This window comes from Synchiropus splendidus, chromosome 12, assembly GCF_027744825.2.
Source record: "Synchiropus splendidus isolate RoL2022-P1 chromosome 12, RoL_Sspl_1.0, whole genome shotgun sequence".
Lineage (NCBI taxonomy): Eukaryota > Metazoa > Chordata > Actinopteri > Syngnathiformes > Callionymidae > Synchiropus > Synchiropus splendidus.
The window spans coordinates 10,860,647-10,880,000 of NC_071345.1; the positions used below are offsets into that span (position 1 = coordinate 10,860,647).

General features: G+C 42.5%; 2 protein-coding genes and 1 long non-coding RNA gene across 4 annotated transcripts; 1 reads left to right on the plus strand and 2 right to left on the minus strand.

The window, feature by feature from the left end:
- Nucleotides 1-31: 31 nt before the first annotated feature.
- On the minus strand, nucleotides 32-5,781 carry brox (BRO1 domain and CAAX motif containing). Of its 2 annotated transcripts, none has more exons than XM_053880812.1 (13): nucleotides 5,668-5,781; nucleotides 5,015-5,134; nucleotides 4,560-4,666; nucleotides 4,340-4,436; nucleotides 4,040-4,135; nucleotides 3,879-3,951; nucleotides 3,436-3,541; nucleotides 3,247-3,336; nucleotides 2,574-2,659; nucleotides 2,369-2,450; nucleotides 2,032-2,182; nucleotides 1,142-1,301; nucleotides 32-1,071 (listed from the first exon to the last, which is right to left on the minus strand). In XM_053880812.1, the coding sequence occupies exons 1-13, from the start codon at nucleotides 5,685-5,687 to the stop codon at nucleotides 988-990; spliced, it is 1,272 nt and encodes a 423-aa protein (XP_053736787.1). In that variant the 5' UTR covers nucleotides 5,688-5,781; the 3' UTR covers nucleotides 32-987. The 2 variants fall into 2 exon arrangements, with proteins under 2 accessions (XP_053736787.1, XP_053736788.1); XM_053880813.1 differs by lacking the exon at nucleotides 5,668-5,781 and adding an exon at nucleotides 5,448-5,542.
- Nucleotides 5,782-6,247: 466 nt separating this feature from the next.
- On the minus strand, nucleotides 6,248-9,138 carry LOC128768286 (alpha-1,6-mannosyl-glycoprotein 2-beta-N-acetylglucosaminyltransferase). Its single transcript, XM_053881059.1, has one exon. The coding sequence runs from the start codon at nucleotides 8,797-8,799 to the stop codon at nucleotides 7,558-7,560; it is 1,242 nt and encodes a 413-aa protein (XP_053737034.1). The 5' UTR covers nucleotides 8,800-9,138; the 3' UTR covers nucleotides 6,248-7,557.
- A 4,822-nt stretch (nucleotides 9,139-13,960) lies between these two features.
- Nucleotides 13,961-14,726, plus strand: LOC128768727 (uncharacterized). The gene is made up of 3 exons (XR_008416269.1): nucleotides 13,961-14,106; nucleotides 14,328-14,454; nucleotides 14,550-14,726. It is a non-coding gene; the product is annotated as an uncharacterized LOC128768727 (long non-coding RNA).
- The last annotated feature ends 4,628 nt before the right edge of the window (nucleotides 14,727-19,354 follow it).

A 19,354-nucleotide genomic window follows, 5' to 3' on the forward strand; every position in this document is an offset into this window, starting at 1 on the left:
AGGCCGATCAGAAAAAATATCATGGCGGAACTGTGTTTTGTCCTTTATTTTCTTTGATATACATTTTACATTGGAGTATAACAGGCTGCAGGATCTGTTCACCGTCATGACGTCGGACACACCCCACTGCTAAACAGATGACAGGATAAGATAAACAAGGCAGCAGCCAGATTCCTGACACATTTAACTCCCGCCTTCAAAATTAGCAAGCAGGTTCGAAGAGTCGCGCGGAGTGCGAGGCAAGTGTTTTTCACACAGTGCAAGAGTGTATATTGTCTGGTAGAGTACCTGATTCTTGTGGCTAAATATTGTGTCGCTGATACCATGGAGAAGTCAGGTCAGGTGATTAACACAAACACACATGTGACTACACTGAGAGATCATTCTGAACTAGCAAGAGTAAATAAAATAATGTGTAGAAAACATTTTGAAGTCGTAAACAATGTTTTACTTGATTGTTTCGCGTCGATCACTGTTTTGAAGGCATCCCAGAATAACTCAATAAAAATGATGACTCATCTGTCGCCATGGCAACACATGAGAGTGAACCAGCCTGGCAAATGCCTTACTAATATAAAAACTTGATTTAAATGAAATATATTCCTTCATTTGCCATACGCCTCATACTGTTGTCGACTATGATGTTTTTTAACATCGCATACTTATCTTAAAGTAGGAATCCAAACAGGCAAACAATGTTGAAGTACATTTAGAAATTGAATTGGAACTTAAATATAAATTAATGTCACCGTATATTGTCCGCTTCATTCTTTGATACTGCTACAGCATGTCAGTCCAGACATCATATACTATGTCGTTTTAAAAGGCAAATAAGATGAATTATTTTGCAGTATTACATTTGTCGGCCTCTGTGGGTCGATGTAAAGTGACTGACACTTCAGCATGAATATAGAGGATGATTAAGAAGTGAATCACTTATCCCATAGATGTCTACAAAGAAGTGTCATGTTGAACAGCGGTGCTGAGTTAGGAGATGGTGCAGCCGCTGTCCTTCTGAGGTTTCAGGTCCGGCTCCTTCACCGGCTTCACCTCTTCCTCTTTAGGTTTGGCCTGGAAGTCAAGCAGAAGCTCAGTCAATGACTCGTCTCTTTCAGAAGATCTTCAATGTAGGGCGTAGTACTTTGTCATTTTTGGGGCCCTTGGTGAGGTCAAAGGTGGCGTAGACCTCAGGAGTGCACTGCTCATTCAGAGGGGGCATCTCAAACGGAACAGGCTCGGCCAGCCCGTAGCTGGCCTTCAGCTCCAGGACAGGAGGTTCAGCTGGCACCTTGTGGAAGTATCTGGGGGAAGGTTTCAAACAGACTTGAGGACGAGAAGTGAAAACAACACCAGAGGAACCATACAAGATGCTTCGTAACAAAATGACGCATAAAGATAAAAGAAAAAATGAAAGACAGATCATCGTTCTTGACTTGAACTTCGCTGTGGAAGGTAATAAAGCCAAACAAGAAGCATGGAGAATGGAGGAAAAATCTCACTCCTACGTGCAACCACGTGTTTGGTTCCTCTTCATTTTACCACGTGACCATGCAAGATTTGACCAGGGCCCTTACCACAACGCTGAGCAACATTCTCACAGTCAGAGCTTGATCATAGAGCAACCAAAGACCATGTGGTCCAACAACAACAGTTGCATCTGTTAGTTTTGGCACCAGAGCAGCAGCAAGACATGTATCATAAAAGTGAATGATGATTCTGATTCCTAAACCATACAGAACTCGAGATCAACACCTGTAAATGTCATTGAAATATGTTCACGAGGAGTAAGTTCACAGTCAGGCAGACAGATAAACTACTGCAAGAACAATCTCCTGGTCAGACTCTTCATCTGTCTCATTATTCAGATCATGCATTGCATCGTGACATGAGAGCAGCAGAAGATCCCTAACAATTAGCTCTGTTTAAACAGCAGCTGCTTAACTTAATCCCTCTCAGAGTCCATGATCCTGTCTAAAGAGCAACAACAGGATGGGAGGATTTCTGTGCCTGCATTTGCTGACATGCACTTACATGAAGCCGTTTTCTCTCTGGCACTTCTCCAGTGTGTTTCTAATGAGGCCGCCCAGTTTGCGGAAGAAGAGCTGCTCCGATGGCTTCGCTGTGGTTCCGGGTCCTTTGGTTTGGCGATACTCTTTGCACAGCTCCTCGGCCCGAGAGTAACCTAAACAAAGATGGCCGTGTGTTATGAGAAATGGAATCCAGCCATTAAACAGGAGGGCAAGTGACGTCTGGGAGGACTCAAGAGATGATAGTTTACATCCAGATGCAGAGGCCTGTGAAACTAAAGTGGGTCAGCATTTGATTCTAAACATAAAAAACTAGATGGCAAGTTAAACAGAATGCATACACTTCTCTGCCTCCTGGAGGGATCGAATCGCCTCGCCACACTTGTCACTTGCCAGCAGTGTCTGTCCATGGTAGCAGTACGCCTGCATTTGGAGAAGAATATCATAAGCAGCAGCAATGTTTTCAATGCCCCCTTTTTTGTGGCTGAAAGGTGCTTGATACTTCTGCATGATGTTTTATACTGAACACAGCAAGGATGCTCTTACATAAGCCATGTAAAAGTGCTGCTTCAGCTGCAGATACTTCCTCCACTTGGTACTGCATTCTGGCTCCAAGGTGTGAAGGGTGTGATCTGGTGACACAAGATGCAGATTCATGAGCTATATTTAGCAGCACAATGTAGCACAAGTGTGTTGTCCAGGAATCACAGCATCATCACTGTTAGTTCCTCATTCTATTTTTCATTCGGTTCATGTTTCATCCCCCTATTTTCAATGCAAGCTGATTTCTACTCAGCAGCAAAGTACTGTAGAGCAGTGGTCCCCGACCTTTTTATCACCGCGGACCGGTCTACGTTTGACCATTTGAACGTGTTCTTCTCCTGTCTCTTCACTGAGCCTTTTCCTCCTCGCAAAGAAACTTTCCAAAGACGGCTGTTTCTGACTCATTTTGCGAGCTTGTGGCTTACATTTTGGCTCTGTGTGACCAAGGTTTAACCAAGAGAATCCTGTCATTTTTCAAAATAAAAGGTTTTTCAAAATAAAAGATTATTAAAACTCAGATTATACATAAAACGGAAATAATTATTTCTTTTGCAACCCGGTACCAAATGATCCATGGACCTTTACTGGTGCCACTGTATTTTTTTTTGTTTGTCAGTCGTGACACATGCTAATTTGCACCTATATATGTTATGCTTACAAAATAAATAACACTCACCGGCTTTTTGGTAAAAGTTTGCAGTCTCGTACGACAATGCTGCGACGATTGTGGCGTTGTGCTTTAGTTCGATTGCCCTGGCGATGGTCACTGCAGGAAATGGGAGATAATGTTTTGTTTATTATATATATATATACACACACACACTTTTTTTGACAGACAGAAAAATACAATCCTTGAACCATTCACCTTCTTGTGCTTCTGCTTGGCATTGGATGATGTACGTATCAATCACTCTGGACTCCAAATCTTTGCCTTTTTCAGCTGGGGTGATGAGACGAGGGATGTAGGCCTCCTGTAGAATAAAAAGAATGTATTCCTTTTACCGGACTTTTTCCAGTAAATTATGGTTGTAATCTTCATTCATCTTCATTGCGTAGTTTTTACGTGACATACACGTACTGCACATAAATGTTTTGAGGACAGATTATGATAAAAATATCAATAGATAGTGTCAATTAAGTGGTCGAAACATTTGTTGTTTTATTATCATTAAGTTTCTCCACATCTAGTCTGATGAAGATACGTTGTTCCCCAGATAAGGAGCGCAACACCTGCTTCACATTGCTAGGCTTGGTGTTCTTTTCGGCACAAAACTACTCAGAGCTTTATTCTGAATCCTTTGATCTTACCTTGAGAGTTTTAAAAATTCCAGCAGCAACCTTCAGGCTCCGATGAACATCTTTTGCCTCTGTCTCAGTCACACTAAAGGTAACAAACATTGTAACATAGGTTACCAAAAAAAGATCAGATTTAAGATCAAATTCAAAATGTTTGGAAAATACAGACGTACTCTTCTTTCCCTGCTATTCTGGAGGCAAACTTGGTGTGCCAGATGGCAACATTGAAGGCCATGGAGATCAGTTCAAAGATGGCATCCTGCTGAGCACTGGGGCAACAGATTCAATTCAAAATGGTTTTAGACAGCAAACCCTTGAAGGCCATTTGAGCTTCAGATTAAATGTCAACTAATTCGACAGTCACTGTAACTGCAATTGAAATGGAATTTGATCATGTCTTAATATCAGACAAAAACATACATACATACTATCAAGATAGCATAAACATTGGAATAATATTGGTGTCATTCTACCTTGGCAAATTTCCTTGCAAAGTGTCAGTCCATTTAAAGTTCTGGATAAACCGCATCTTGTTCTCCTGTGTCGTTCCATCCAAAGAAACGATGAAACCTGTCAGAAACGGGAGGCAAGTAAGAGGATGGAAGACAAATGTCATCAACGGTAAAAAAAAATTCACACGGCAACAACAGACTGGTTGGAATGATTTGCGAAATTCTGGAAAGTCTACAGTACCTTGTAGGAGAGAGAAGTATGCATCGGCTGCATTCTTCATGACTTCCTGGTTGCAGGTAACATCTGTGAACATCTCCAACAGTCTGGCCCTGGTTGACCTCAGCTCACTGGAGGAGAGAGGATAAACAAGTACACGGATTCCTCAGAAATCTCATCGACAAAGTATAATTCAACATAGGTGAGATGAGGAAAACAACCTTCTCAGAACAGAGATAATGCCAATGCATTATCATTATCACATTATCATTCGTGTTCTGTTTCTTACTGTTTGAGAACAACAGATAACACTGTTAGTTTTTAAGGCTTTCACAGAATACATTAAACATTCTAATGATTTTATTTAGATAAATCTGTTAGATATCAAGCCTCGCACCATAAAAGAATGACGCATGGACAACAATTACGATGACACAGTTCAGTAACATCACACTGTTTACAGCACAAGAGTGGCATACTTGCAGATCTTGTTGGCCGGGATGCTACTCGCCACGCCATAATAATTAAACGAAACAGGCGCCGTCGCTTTGAGTGGGTTTCTGTGAAACCAGTGTGCCATTCTGTTGATAAAGCGATCTCTGGGGAGGGAAGAATACAAAGCAAGACCATGTTAGCAGCTTTCCGAATGGCTCGTATACGACCCAAGTTGGCTTTAAAAGCGGTGAGAGCGATAGAAAAACATCACAGGGGGTTTAGAAACACACCATATTGGCGGAAAGGTGGGAACACTGTACAGGGTGAGAAAAGAAAAGCCATTACGTAAGCTAAGGAGGACAGAAGCTAACAGCTAACGCTGGCTACACGTTAAAGCAACAAATTCCACCTGACAGTGAAGAGACAGTCTGGCTCTCTTTACATGACTATACAGTCAATATAAGAAACAATCTTTACCAGTTGTCGCTTCGTTGATAAATTAAGCTGTAGCGCCTCTGACTGAAAGCCTGCTTCTGCCAACTAACTTCCGGAAATAAACACGGACGAGGAGATGACCAATTGCAGTCAAGTGTTGCAGTCACATGACATCTGTAGCGCAAGCGGTGTGTCCTACTTTCTAATGTGTTATTTTATCAACAGCTTTGGATGTGATTTGACATGTGTGCGTGGAACTTACCTAAAAAATAGTTTCTTCATTTGTTTCAAATGAATTACACGAGCAATTCAAATCGTTCTTTCTTTTTTTGAACGGAGATCCACGCGCAACATTTCGTGTGATCTAATATAGGCGACCTGGGAGCTTTAGGAGTGACACATATAAGACAAAATCACAGCCATTTGAATGGCCTTGATCTTGGATTGCAGGAGAAACGGTGGCCCAGATCATATTCCGGACATTATATGATGCCTGCGTTCTGCCTCCATTCATACATTTGGCGTTTTCTTAACATATACTGCAGTTACTCTCTATGTACATAGGTTAATTCAGTGATAATCTTGAGTATTTTAAATGAAAGCACTTCAACTCTCCAACACTGAGAGGTGCCGTTTCATTCATTTTGACTCCAGTCGCCACTAAATGTTATGGTTCCCTTTAAACAGTAACTAATGTTGTCAGATTCAGAGCAAACCCATTTGACAGAACATGATGTGAGGTGACTGTATGATAAGAGAAAGTGATGCGGACCAGACCTGGAAACTAGAGTACCCATGATGATGGAAAATAAATCAGATAGAACAGATCCACTGAGCTTCAAAACTGATCATGAACGAGCAGGAATTTATTTGACGTTGACATTACATCTGGGAATATTAACCTGACACTAGAGTTTCAGGTAACCTTTGACCATTACAGTTTCACAAAACTCACATCGCAACAAAGAGTTTTCCAAATGCACGTTCACATTTCTTTATCCAACATGTTGCCGCGTATTCCGCTCAGGTGTCGGCAACATTTCAGAGGCATCAGCATTGTCAAGTCACCGGTACAGACAGAGGCACAGACCGAAAATCAAAAGGCACTTGTGGTCATTTCAAGAGCAGCCACGACCATTGCAATAGTTCACATTATCTTCCACCAGCAAAGAGGCCATTCCTATTTCACATGTTCGACTTAATGCCGGAAGAAAAAGTATCACCTACCAAAAGGAAAACAAAGACACAATCATATTCTCCGCTTGCAGTTGCATCCCCAAACCAACTTCATTTTTTCAAAAGTGCAAATACAGAATCAATAGAAGTGTTTAAATAAGAACACCAAATTCCAAAAGGTCACATCCTCCCCCACAAGCAGGTAAATAATCACAACACATTTGAGCTCACAGACAGGAGAACACAAGGTTTAAACATAACTCCATTCGAGTGTATTTTAACTACACAAGAACACATAAAACATCCCAATTAAATCAACGATTGTCATACCGGCACGCAATATATGAGCCTCTTTTTCCTTGGAACACGTTGAAACCCTGCAATCTTTGATGTCCTTTGGTGGCAAACTTGGCTCGGGTCCACAGAAAATGAACTTTTCATTTGTCCAACTTGGTGCGATGGAAATAAGGCACTGCTGTTGTACTTCATATACAAGTACACTGGCTTAAAGATTGAAGTATAAATACTGCAGAGCTCCTGTCTTACAGTAATCTGGTCCTCCACAGTCACATCAAGTGTAAAAATTAACTTTGGTGAACAGCTTTAAACTCAACAGATCACGCAGCGGTAGCTTGACGCCCACCTAGATCGGTTATGACAGTGTTCCCATTCATTTACAGTTATTTTGTCAGTTACTGCATTCTTTAAATAAAATTGTTTTCCACTGCTGATCCTGAATTGAACACTGAATAACTAGGCAGCGCCTCCAGTTGTGACTGCTTGTCTTGTACACACAACACAAGCATAACAGAGAACACATTAAAAATATACACCGTCTTCAGACGAGTGTTGGTCCTGATTCTTCGCCCCAAGATTCGGGGCACACCACTGTGAAAGCGGCAGATCGGTGGCTGAAACCCTGAAGATTCGAGTATGGCACAAGTGCATGATAAAAGAGGTTTTTTTAGGTTCCACATCAGAGGCGTTCTGCGTAGTTTTTGCACAAAATATGGTCTCTGACATCGCCCCAGCCGCCGTTCTTCATGTGAGGTTTGTGTTCGACAGCTTCCGCTCTGGTGAGGTGCAGAGAGGCTGGGAAAAGGCTGTCCTTCACCGTCTGGATCTGCTCCTCCACCTTCTGAGCCGCCCACTCCGGCCGGCAGTTCTCCTTCTGGTGAAGCCCGCAGTCTCCGGTGTGAAGAACCCTGGAAGCCTGCGCCACCAGGACCTTCAGCGGCTTGGAGATGCAGGTTCCCGACAGATGCTGCAAAGTCCAGTCCCAGTTGTAATCGTCGTGCGTGCAGTAGGCTTCGTTGCAGCCCATCAGCCGGTAGTAGACCTCCCTGGAGAGGGCCATGCCGATGTTGTGCTTGGTGGACATCCACCCCGTGGTCAGCACCTTGTTGCTCAGGTTGGTGAACTCTGTCACGCCGTTATGGTTCCCCAAAGCCAGCATGTCGCAGTCCGGACAGCTGGACTTCCTGAATTCCAGCATGGCTTTATAGACATGGTAAAAGTCCGGGAGGATGTAGTTGTCCTCCTCCAGGAAGACTACAAAGCCTTTGTATCCGTGCAGGGCCTGGACTCGCTCCCACACGAAGTGCAGCTTCCACCACCAGTGGTGCTTGGTTTGCGTGATGAACGCCTCCCTGTAGTGGCCGTAAGAGTCTGGGTGCTTGGCGTTGAGGCATCCTGTTCTCATGGCGTCCTCCTTGGACATGTCCCGGGGACAGTCTCGCGGGTCCTTTCCAGGAAACTCGCTGGGATACAGCTGGGTGCTGAAGGGGAAATAGATCTGCAGAACCTTGCAGAAAGTGATCCCTTGCACAATGGCGTCTATTTCCTTTGAGAAATAATCATGGCTGAAGATGAGGAGGAAGCTGTGGACCTCAGCCACTCTCTCCAGGGACTTGATGAGTAGCCGCAGGTACTCGGGTCGGTTGTGGACCTGCACGACCAGAACCAGTTGAGGATCCACGGGAAACCTCTCGGCGTTGATGACGCACTGCTTGAAGTTGGCGTTGAAAACAGACTCGGTCAGTTCCGCGAGCGTCCCGTAACGAAACTTGCCGCCAGGATTGACCTTCTCTCCGAGCTGGCCGGTGGACGCACGATCCTCGGACACGATCAGGACTCGCGTGGAAAACAAGAGAGTCGCCACCACAAAAGAGACAGCGACCAGCGCCAGCAGATTCTTCTTCACCAGCCGGATCCTCATTTTAACGCGACTCGAGCACAAATACGGCAGGAAGAAGGCGATTACCGGCAACCGATCACATCCTCAGGAGAGAGTCTCACTTCGAAGTTGCAACATCGTCTCCTCGTGCGCCGTCGTGTGACGTCAAAGTGTCAAAAGTTGCGCTGCTGCTTCCTCTTTCACTGGAACGTCGTGTCATCGGCCCACAAACTCCCACCTTCCTCTCCACCTGAAGTGGCTGTTTGTTTTTTCAAGCGTCACAAACGCGACTTGAACGTCTTGTGAACTCACCAGGCGACAGGCTCGGACCAGGAAGAGAATGACGGAACGGATGACTTCTTGTTGGCTGCTGACGTGTACCAGGCAGCTCCAGCCCACAGTCCCACCTCCACGCCTGTAACCGGAGTCACTGTTCACACCAAGATGCGGGTCACGGGCCAGGTCCGGACCACGTGGCCCAGAGAGAGGCCCAATGAATGGAAAAAAAAACAAACTCAAACCTGAACGTGTTAATGAAGAATTAAAGCTAGATGTTGAACTTTATCTGTGTTAGTTTGAAAACCAGAGTCTCATTTTGTGGATCCTTTTGGGGAGTTTCCCTCTTTGTCTGCTGCATATGAATACAGTTTCTATTCAGCTCTCGCGACAAGGTGTCAAGCGAAATCTATGAAACCACCAATGAGGAACTTGATGACTTTGATAACATTATTAAAAATGAAAGCAGAAGTGAAGACACTGAGGTCTACCATACAGCTGCACATCTGACCTCTGATCTGATATAAATCTATTCCAGCGACAGCACAAATTAAAAAATATATATATATATCACATAAAAATATATATATATATATATATATATATATATATATATATATATATATATATATATATATATATATATATATATATATATATATATATTTATATATATATATTTTAATGTGATCTCTGAACCCATCCACATGACACGAGCCGATGTATTTCAGGCACTGTGACGGTTTATCTCGCCTAGTCAATTGTGTTGTTATCTTGCACAAAGAGGAAGAGTGTTGCTGCCTCAGCAAAAATTCCAGAGCCAGCTGTCAGTTTACAGTTGATTATATATATATATATATATATATATATATATAGAGAGAGAGAGAGAGAGAGAAAAAACAATATATATATATATATATATATATATATATATATATATATATATATATATATATATAATCAACTGTAAACTGACAGCTGGCTCTGGAATTTTTGCTGAGGCAGCAACACTCTTCCTCTTTGTGCAAGATAACAACTCAATTGACTAGGCGAGATAAACCGTCACAGTGCCTGAAATACATCGGCTCGTGTCATGTGGATGGGTTCAGAGATCACAGGAAGTCCCACCGCAGACCGAAACAACAAAGTCAGAGTAGAAGTTGAGAGAGTCTGAAGACAGCCGTGTGTTTTAAGTTCCACACTTGCTGAACAAAATAAAATGGGGGGGACAATAAGATGCTGGAGTGAAATGTAAATAAAGATTTTACATCTAAGAGGAAAACTACACTGGAACAATCCATAGGGAATGTGGCCTATCTAGTGAGGAACAGTGGCCTCATCATCACTACAATGTACTTATTAATACGACGCCTGTCGTTCTTATGACTCACCAATCCATTATTGCCAGTCACAGTTGCGGGTAACCATGTTGCTATGTGTTCATAAGACTTGCAATGTATGGCTATAAAGGCCACATTCCAACATTCTTCAGTGTGTGTTTTGTAAAAACTATTTTGCCTTGAAACAGTCCCTCATAAGCATACACATTCTGGCATCCTTTAAAAAGTCGAAAAAACAATTCCATTTGTCTTGGCGGACAGTCAAACTGCTGACTCTCTTCCTCAGTTTCACAGAGAGGAAGTCAAATCTTGGACAAAGTTTACATCAACTAACATATATTTGCATGCTCGACCATCCTGTTCAGCAACATCTGAGTGTGTCACTTGAAACTGTGGGAGCTCAGAAACATGTTGACATACATACTATTTGTCTCACCTGAAAGTAACACATATGCTTGGGGGGTTTGATCAGAAGAGTCAAACAAGCCTGTCACTCTATCTATCTATCTATCTATCTATCTATCTATCTATGTATCTATCTATCTATCTATCTATCTATCTATCTATCTATCTATCTGTCTGTCTATCTGTCTATCTATTTATCTATCTATCCATCTATCCGACTGTCTGTCTGTCTATGTATCTTTTTGGCCACCAGCATGTGCTACAGTAATTTCTGAGCCACTACAGGCAATTGACACGGCTGTGTTGGGTGAGGAAAACCAAAAAAAATGGTAGTAGAGGAGACACAAAGAGGCAGTTTATGTGACTGCCACTAGATGGCAGTAGTCAGTCATAGTCAGAGTCACAAAATTTGGAAACAAAAATGCCTCTCTGTCGCGTGTAAATCGTCAATAATTCGATGTAGGTTGCGGCTCACTATGACTGGACTGATCCTTAATACCGGACTGTCCAAAACTATACGTTGAAGTATGTTTGTTACAATTAATTTCCGAAAAACAAAACAAACTCTATGGTAGGAAACTCATTATTGTGGCGACATTTATCTTTTTAATTCTTTTATAACTAAGGATGGACGTGCAATGTTAACTAATGATCAAATTTGTTTGTTTGAACTGTATATTATTATTATTATTATTAGTAGTAGTAGTAGTAGTAGTAGTAGAAGTAGTAGTAGTAGTAGTAGTATTATGTGAAAATCCAAACAAGTTCTACATATTTGCATTTCACAAGTAGACTATTTAAAGTGGTGACAGAAGATGGCCGACAGAGAAATCCCAACATCTGGCAGACTGAGCGTAAGAGTCTAAGAAGCCCCTTGAGCTTGTGCTTTGACTCAAAGAAGTATTTCCAAACCAAGAAAAAACAAATCCAAAACAGAGTGGAAACACATCCTGCTTTCTCCCGTGTTGTTGTAAATACTCTCTGTTGCTTCCTGGTGTTGAAAATAAGAATGACAGGATATGTGCGCCACGAATGAGGTCGATTCAAACTGTTGATTAAAGTCCGTCACTTCAAATAAACATTATTACGCCTGTTTACACTGAATTACTTCTTAATCAAGTGCACAATATTTATGATGTGGTAACCAAAAACACTGTATTAAAATGACTGCATGTGATAAATTCCCTTAATAGGGGAAACTTTAAAGCCAAAATCATTTAAGATGTATTAAATCAATGTTGCATTTTTCAAGATTCAGACTCATTTTTCCAGACTAAACAGCTGCCTCCCAGACAATTTCACTTGAATCTTAACTCTAAATGACCCCTGAGTTAGCGCTGGAACACAAACACTATGGCAATATTTATTGCTGAATTTATACAATTGTTTAAACCGGCAAGCAGTTTTGACAAAACAAGAAAGAAAAATGTTTCAGTCAAGATGGTTTGAGGCACCTCTGCAGGGGCCCCCCATTACATAAGATCACCACGGGGGAGTGTCTCCGACACCCACCCTTCACGTCCCTTCAGTTTCAACTGTAACAGTCAACTCCACTGAAGAACATGACGCCGTCATGCCTTTCAAATTGATCCATTTAGTTTGTTGATTTTTCACGTGTCAGGAGATATAGTAATCCACTTGTTCCATCCCTTCGGTTAAATCTTCTCGGGAAACATCTGTCTTCAGGACCTGGAGATAAAACACATGATCTCACTGAGTTTGAAGCCACAACACGTACGACTGAAGCTGGTTGGTATCATATATAATACGATGGACCTATGGGCTTGCTGAAACTGTATCAGGTACAAAAGTAAACATGACGTTTCAACACAGCAGTTGCCAAGGTCTGGTGCGCAACAACGGAAAAAGCTTGTCCAAGTTCCCTGACTGCTCTTTGTCACCGATTCTGATTAGAATTTGGCCTTTATTAGCAGCTGCAGGGATCCATGAAGAGAAGAAGGAACTCCCACAAACACTGGCAGGGAGTGCAGAATGTCCCAGTCATTTTGGCTTGGCTTATATGACATCAGACGTCAAACTCAAGTCCAGCTATGACGTCCTTAAGCAGTGTTTTTCAACCTTTTTTTTTTAGCCACGGCACACTTCCTTCATTGAAAAAATCCAGAGGCGCACCACCAAAGGAACCTCAGCCAAAACACAATCGTGCATGAAGTACTGTTGGAAATCCCTTTCATTTGTTTAAATTGTGTTATTTTGCCATGCTATTTGCAGAAAATGTATTTGTTACAAACGTCTCCAGAATGGGGAGTGCAATATGGCAAAATATATTTTTGACTTGTTTACTTTAAATCACTTTTTCTATGTAATCTTATTTTATTTTTTTTAAATCTTTTTTTGCATGATTTTATTGTAGTTTGGAGAGTTTCCAGCCAACGATTCTTTGCCTCAACTTGCCTCATAACAATGACCCTTTCTCTCTTCACATTTTAGAGTGCATTTATTTTGTTTTGCATTTAGTTTTTCAACAACTTTTAAACGACGAAACAAACTTTGATTGTGTCAATAAGGGTGAGACGTCACGTTACGCTCTGTTAGTTCTGCGGTGACTCTTTGGCGTCGCGGGTCCAACAAGGCTCACTCCATCGTGAAGGTGTGTGGTCAAGTTAGAGGCGCATCAGGTATAAAAACAACTGGTAGTTGTGTACTTGACCGACCTCTTCGCAGTGAGTGTGTAGGAAGAGGAGCACCACAGCAGCTTCGACGGACAAATCAGATCATCAACATAGATCTATAGTGTATAGAGAGAATGTGACAGAATCCGTGTCCATGTCTCCTCACGTTGGCAGCTTGTCAACATCATTGTTTATGATTTAATTTCATCATATCGCCCACCTCTCTCTCCCGACAAATGAGGCGCAACCGGATCATTTCTCACCCCACACCGGTTGAAAACCGCTGTTTTAGGAAAGTCACCACCCAGTTCAAGAAATGCAATCGGTTTGAAGCAAAGTTGTACTCTTGAGAATAGTTTGACACAGTGGACTTCACTTTAATGATCTGTGGTGAATTTGTGTCGGCACACCTTGTTCTATTTCAACAAAGTGAAGGCTCGTGCGGTAATCTGGCACGAGGGTTCACGGGAGTTCACTCCTTCCTCTGAGGCCAGCCATCGATTGAAAAACAAAACTCCATTCTAGGTTCAGGTCAGCGAGCAAGTGCTGTCCCGTCTGCTGGGCAGCTGTTTGCACTCGTGTGCGTGTGACAGCAGTTTGGACTGGTCTGACACCAGCGTGCTGACACTCACATGGCCAGGACTAAGTGGAAGCAGATGATCTGGACATGTGCAAATTCCCATCTCACACTGGAGGTGCGTGTGTGTTTGTGATGGTTTGAAAATATCAAAACTAGCACGGCTTTGATTTCCAAATGGGAAGTTTAGACTCCTATCTCACCTGATGCGCTATAATCGGAGCCAACATGATGACATGGATGTTTTACAGCTCGGGAGGAAGCTCAAGTGCCTCCCAACATCACTCAGTCAGATTCTTGTCTGATGTGGAAGTGAAAACACTGCTGTTATCGCCACAGAAAGAACATGAAAACACTCCTCTGCAACTGCAGGCGTCCGCTTCACCAGTCAGTCACATGATCATTTGTCCGAGACAGAAGCAGGACACGCGCTCTGACCTACTCTGGACAAGAAGCAGACAACATGGTGCGTTAAGCTAAATCTAGTTTTCAACTTTTCCTGCGTTGCTGGTGGTATTCCTGCTCCTGACCTTACTTTGGATGTGCCACATCTGCTTTCAGGAATTCTGTGCACCACACGTGGGAATACTGAGGCAGCGTCCAGCGGCTTTTTACGAGGCGCCGTTTACAGTCCGAGGTTAAAACAAAGACAGCGTCTCCGAGGGTGGTCGCGGTCTTGTTTTTAACTGTGGGCGGAAAAAGAAACTGAGAGCATCACGGTATTTTTTCTGCAGATATCAAAATATAGATTCCAATAAAGAGAAAATAAAGTTTTGCTGTTTCTTTATCCAGGATGTTCCACACATTCTGTGCTGTGTACATAAACTGCAGAAGAAAAACTACAAATGAATGACATTCATAGTTATTTACATACAATGTGGATGAGATTTATTTTGCCAGTCATTTACTTTACTAACATCTGGTAGTTGCTATTTATTCATAACTTTGATGCCAAAATTACAATTTTCTCTTGTTTACATTTAAAAACTTTCTAACATACAAAATATGTTTTTATTTTTTATCAATTATTATTATTAATAATTTTATTTTGTTTAACTTGGGGAACTTTAAAATGATTTAAATTTTAAAAAAGCGAAATATAACAAATTTATTATTCTATAAACAATATTTTATGTGTAAGTGTTAGGAAAACAAAATTATTCGCTGAACTCATGCAACACATGTATTTAATTTTGACAAGGCAAATACTGAAGGGAAAAAAAAGTTCTCACCAACAATATGGGACAGTCACTCTGTTATCATATCAGTTTTTAGTGGACTGTCTTTATTATAAGAAGTTAGAGGTATACATCTTTTTTTAAGGCCGTTTTTGAAGCTGTTAGATTACATGGCCTTTTTTAGCCCCACAGTAGGGAAAGTGTTTCTCTCAAAAGGAAGATGAAAATAACATAAGGCATTTTTTTCTGCCATGTGATGCAACATTCACTTCCTCTGCAAAACCTTGTTAAAAAGGAAGGTTTGTCTGGTGACAGCTGAACTCATACTTTATGGGTTCAACTCCGAGTCCGTGGCAACGGTGCATGTGGGAATTTTATAGTTCGGCACTGTTCCGTTATGGAACTCTATATTTATAACTAATAATTTATTGGCATGTTGCAAGAAACTCTGCTGGGATTTATGGGCTGATGCACAAGGAAAAATAGAGAATTTGCGAAGCTCATGATCTCAGTCTGGAGGGTCTGACGACTGCCCTGTCTTCACTATGGCTTTCAATACAAACCTTTTTAGGTTGCTATGATTATATGAAACAACTCTAACATTTAATTATTGATTTATAAGTTAAATGCACTCATGATCAACTGTTATTAATTCAACAAATACACTGGGGCTTATGGAATACAGAAATTGTTTTTTGGTGAAATCGGTATTTTTCAATGAGCAGCTACGACTGAGGAAATACCAGGTGATCCAGGGGGGTCTGTGTGTCTCATGGACTGTAATAATTTGAATTGTCTGTTGAGACCTGTCCCAGACTGCTGAGCAAACTTCAAGAATGTTTTATTAAGTGGAAAGGTTTCCACTGTGTGTATAAATTTAAAAAAATAATAGATAAAGAAAGGCATTTTTCAGGGGTGGGGGGGACCAAAACAGGGTTATTTTCACTGCACAATGCTGAGACATTTGCTTTTCTTAAGTATGACAAATGCCGCTCAAGCAAAATAGGAGATCAGTCACAAATTGAAGATAAAAACATAGGCAGTGCTCAGTCACTGAACATTTCTAGTGATGTATGAATGTGTGGCAACAGGAAGAGGCTTTAAATAGCTGAGGGTGAGAGCGGGCGGTTGACAGTGACAGGCAGCAGAGAAGCTTCTTTAAAAGTGTTTTGGACACACACAGGTCATTTCAACTCTACACTGACTGCTGAAAATCTCATTTTAAGTCCAAATGCAAGGCCGTTCCATGAGCTTCAGGAAACCGTCGCAGTCCCACAGGCAGAGCACCAGCGGAGGAATGTAGAGTGTTTATAGAGTTTAGCCCGATTTAATTATCACCCCACGAGTTGTTCTCAGTGCTGATAGAGGACCAGAGCCAGGCATGATGCAGACACCTCAAGTCCAGGAGTGATGCCTTCTCTCCAGTCCAGTTTACAGGCTCAGAAGAAACTGCACACTCCCTCCTGTCTGAAGTCGGATACACGGAGATGAGCGATTCACTGAGAATACATGAGACCCCAGGTCATACAGGACCTCGTAAAAGTTTTTACTTCTATCTCAAAGTCTGATAGAAATTGTCTGGAAATAGCACACAACATAATAGCACAATAATTTAGTTTATAATATTATAATATTTATATCATTGACCATATCTATCTGCAAAATGAAGAAACCAGTGTCAGTCCTTTATAATATATAATCATCAAGAGTCAAAACTTTTTATTGTTTACAGCGTTTCTTATTAATAAAAAAAAAGAATAAAAAGAGCTGCAGTTCTTCGACCATGTTGTAGCACAAGTCTTCCACTGGGGGTCACTGTATCTAAAACCTGGAATTCATTAGGAATTGAAAACATGATTCAGTTTAAAATGGAAAGTTTTTTTGTTTTCCCTTTAAACTTCTGCGGTACAGTAGAAACACAAGTTTATTTTTGACAGAAATAACCTATGAAAGTCTGAGCAGCTCTTCATGTAGAAGGATTGGTTGCTTCACATGAGAATCCTTAACAGGAAACACGTGTGTTTTATTTGATTTTACACCGTTGTCAAAGCTCGGAAGGTTAAAAGACTTGTACTGGCTTCAGTGGGGAGTAGTAGTAGAGGTAGTTTGTTCCATGAGTCAGGACTCGTGCTGAACATGATACAAAAATGTGTTTGCAACATGAGGATTTCTATGATGAGGAAGTCATTGGTTTGACGCAGGTGGTTCAGTTTCTCCGAACAACAGAGCCACTGCACAGGGAGAAAACCTATTTGCAAGACTGAAGCGGACATGAGTCAGAAACGCATTGGCGTCTTGGCTAAAGAGATCATCCAAGTGTCGCATTCGCTCAGGAAGTCCAGCGCATGGAAATCGAATAAATCACCAGAGGATTCATGCATCACGGACTGATGAAGACGTCGCTGATGAATATGACAAGGGTCCAGCTGGACTCTCTGTAGGGGTCGTGGTCAAGCTGAGATGCTCAGCCGGTCACCACAGTCCCACACTTCTGGTCCTCAGAATAAACTCCATCAAATACCACTGGATTATGACATCACACGAGCAGCCTCGATCATAATGATGATGCACAAAGATTGATGGTGAGAAAGGTTGCGTTCATGAGCAGATTGACTTTTCCAAAGCCTGTGAAACTGAAATGACCTCCACTGTGGCACAGCCTTTATTCCAGAAGGGACACGTTTCCCTTCTTGTCATCAGCCTGGTTAAGTGGCATTGAACTGGCGGGGCACTCTATCGGACAATAGTAAATATGTTCGCAAGCGTGGTGGAAACTGGCGGTGGAGGTGTGCGACAGCTCAAGGCTGCACCAGACCTGGGAGGCGGAAGCTGGACGTGGAACAACAAGCCATTACTCACTCAAGAACCACTGGGCGGATTTATTTCCAGTGTAGTTTGTGCCACCCGAGCACTTGGAGCGTACTTGGATGGATGAGAACCGACAGCAAAGTGGATGATGATGTACTGATGGTGGTGTTCAGTAGTGCGTGAGCTCTGGGGTGAAGTCCATCCATCCATCCTCGCCCACTTATTTCTCATTAGGTAGCGGGGCAGAGGCTTCAACAAGGAGTGCAGCTCTGACTGGGGGATCCCCAGATACCCCCAGGCCAGAGAAGAGAAGTACTCTCTCCACCTGGTCCGGGGTCGACTCATCGATCTCCCCCCAGCTGGCTGTTCCTGGAACACCTCCAAACAGAGTCGTCCTCATGAGATGCCCAAGTCCCTACTCCAAGTCCCTCCAGAATGACAGAACTCCTCACCCTATCTCTAAGGGAGACGCCTGCCACCGTCGAAGGAAACTCATTTCAGACGCTTGCAAGCTCATATGACCATAGGTCTGGATGAAGATTGAATGGTAAATGGAGAGCTTTGCCTATTGGCTCAGCTCTCTTGTAAACACAACAGTGCGGTAGAGCGATTGCAATATTGCCCCAGCTAAACCAAACGCAGACCACTCTTGAACTGCCTTACCCCCTTACACTCAAAATATTTCAACTTCTCCACACGAGGCACCACGGACCTGGAGAGAACAAACCATGGCCTTCGACTTAGCGGCTCTGATCCTCCCATCCCAGCCACTTCTCACTCAGATTCAAACCGAGCCAGCGAGAGCAGAAGGAGTTCAGCCTCCAAAATTAGTTTCAGGGTCGCTGGGATTTGTGGAGGAAACAATTGCTTGAAGCTTTCTTAGCTGAGTTATGAAGGATATCGCATGAAAATAAAGACTTAAACCAAAAGGAAAGCCCTCCTAGTGAGTACTGGATTATAACTCGCAGTCTTCTCAGAACATCATCTGCGAGACAGTCCCTGGAGCACAAAGAGAAATCTCCAGTGTCTCCAGAGTTGTACCATCAGTATGCATGACCCTGGAGACACTCGAGAGTGGTTTGAGGACCTAGGCCAACCTACAACCTTCTAGGTCGCGCTAACCATCACCCCAATGCTAGTTGATGCACACATATCTCACTCTGTGATCTCAAGAGAGCCTCTTTTTGAAGACCACATCTTCCTGTTGGCTACACCAAGTCATGATCTATCTGCCTGGAAGTGGATAAGGTCAAGCTAACACCCAAGCCCAGGGATCAAGGGTGCCCAGCCCAGACTGGTAATCCATTCCTGCCTCTAGTGTTGGGTGGAGAGGTATCTTGAGGCCAGAGTGGAGAATCTAATGATGATGATGTGGTGTAG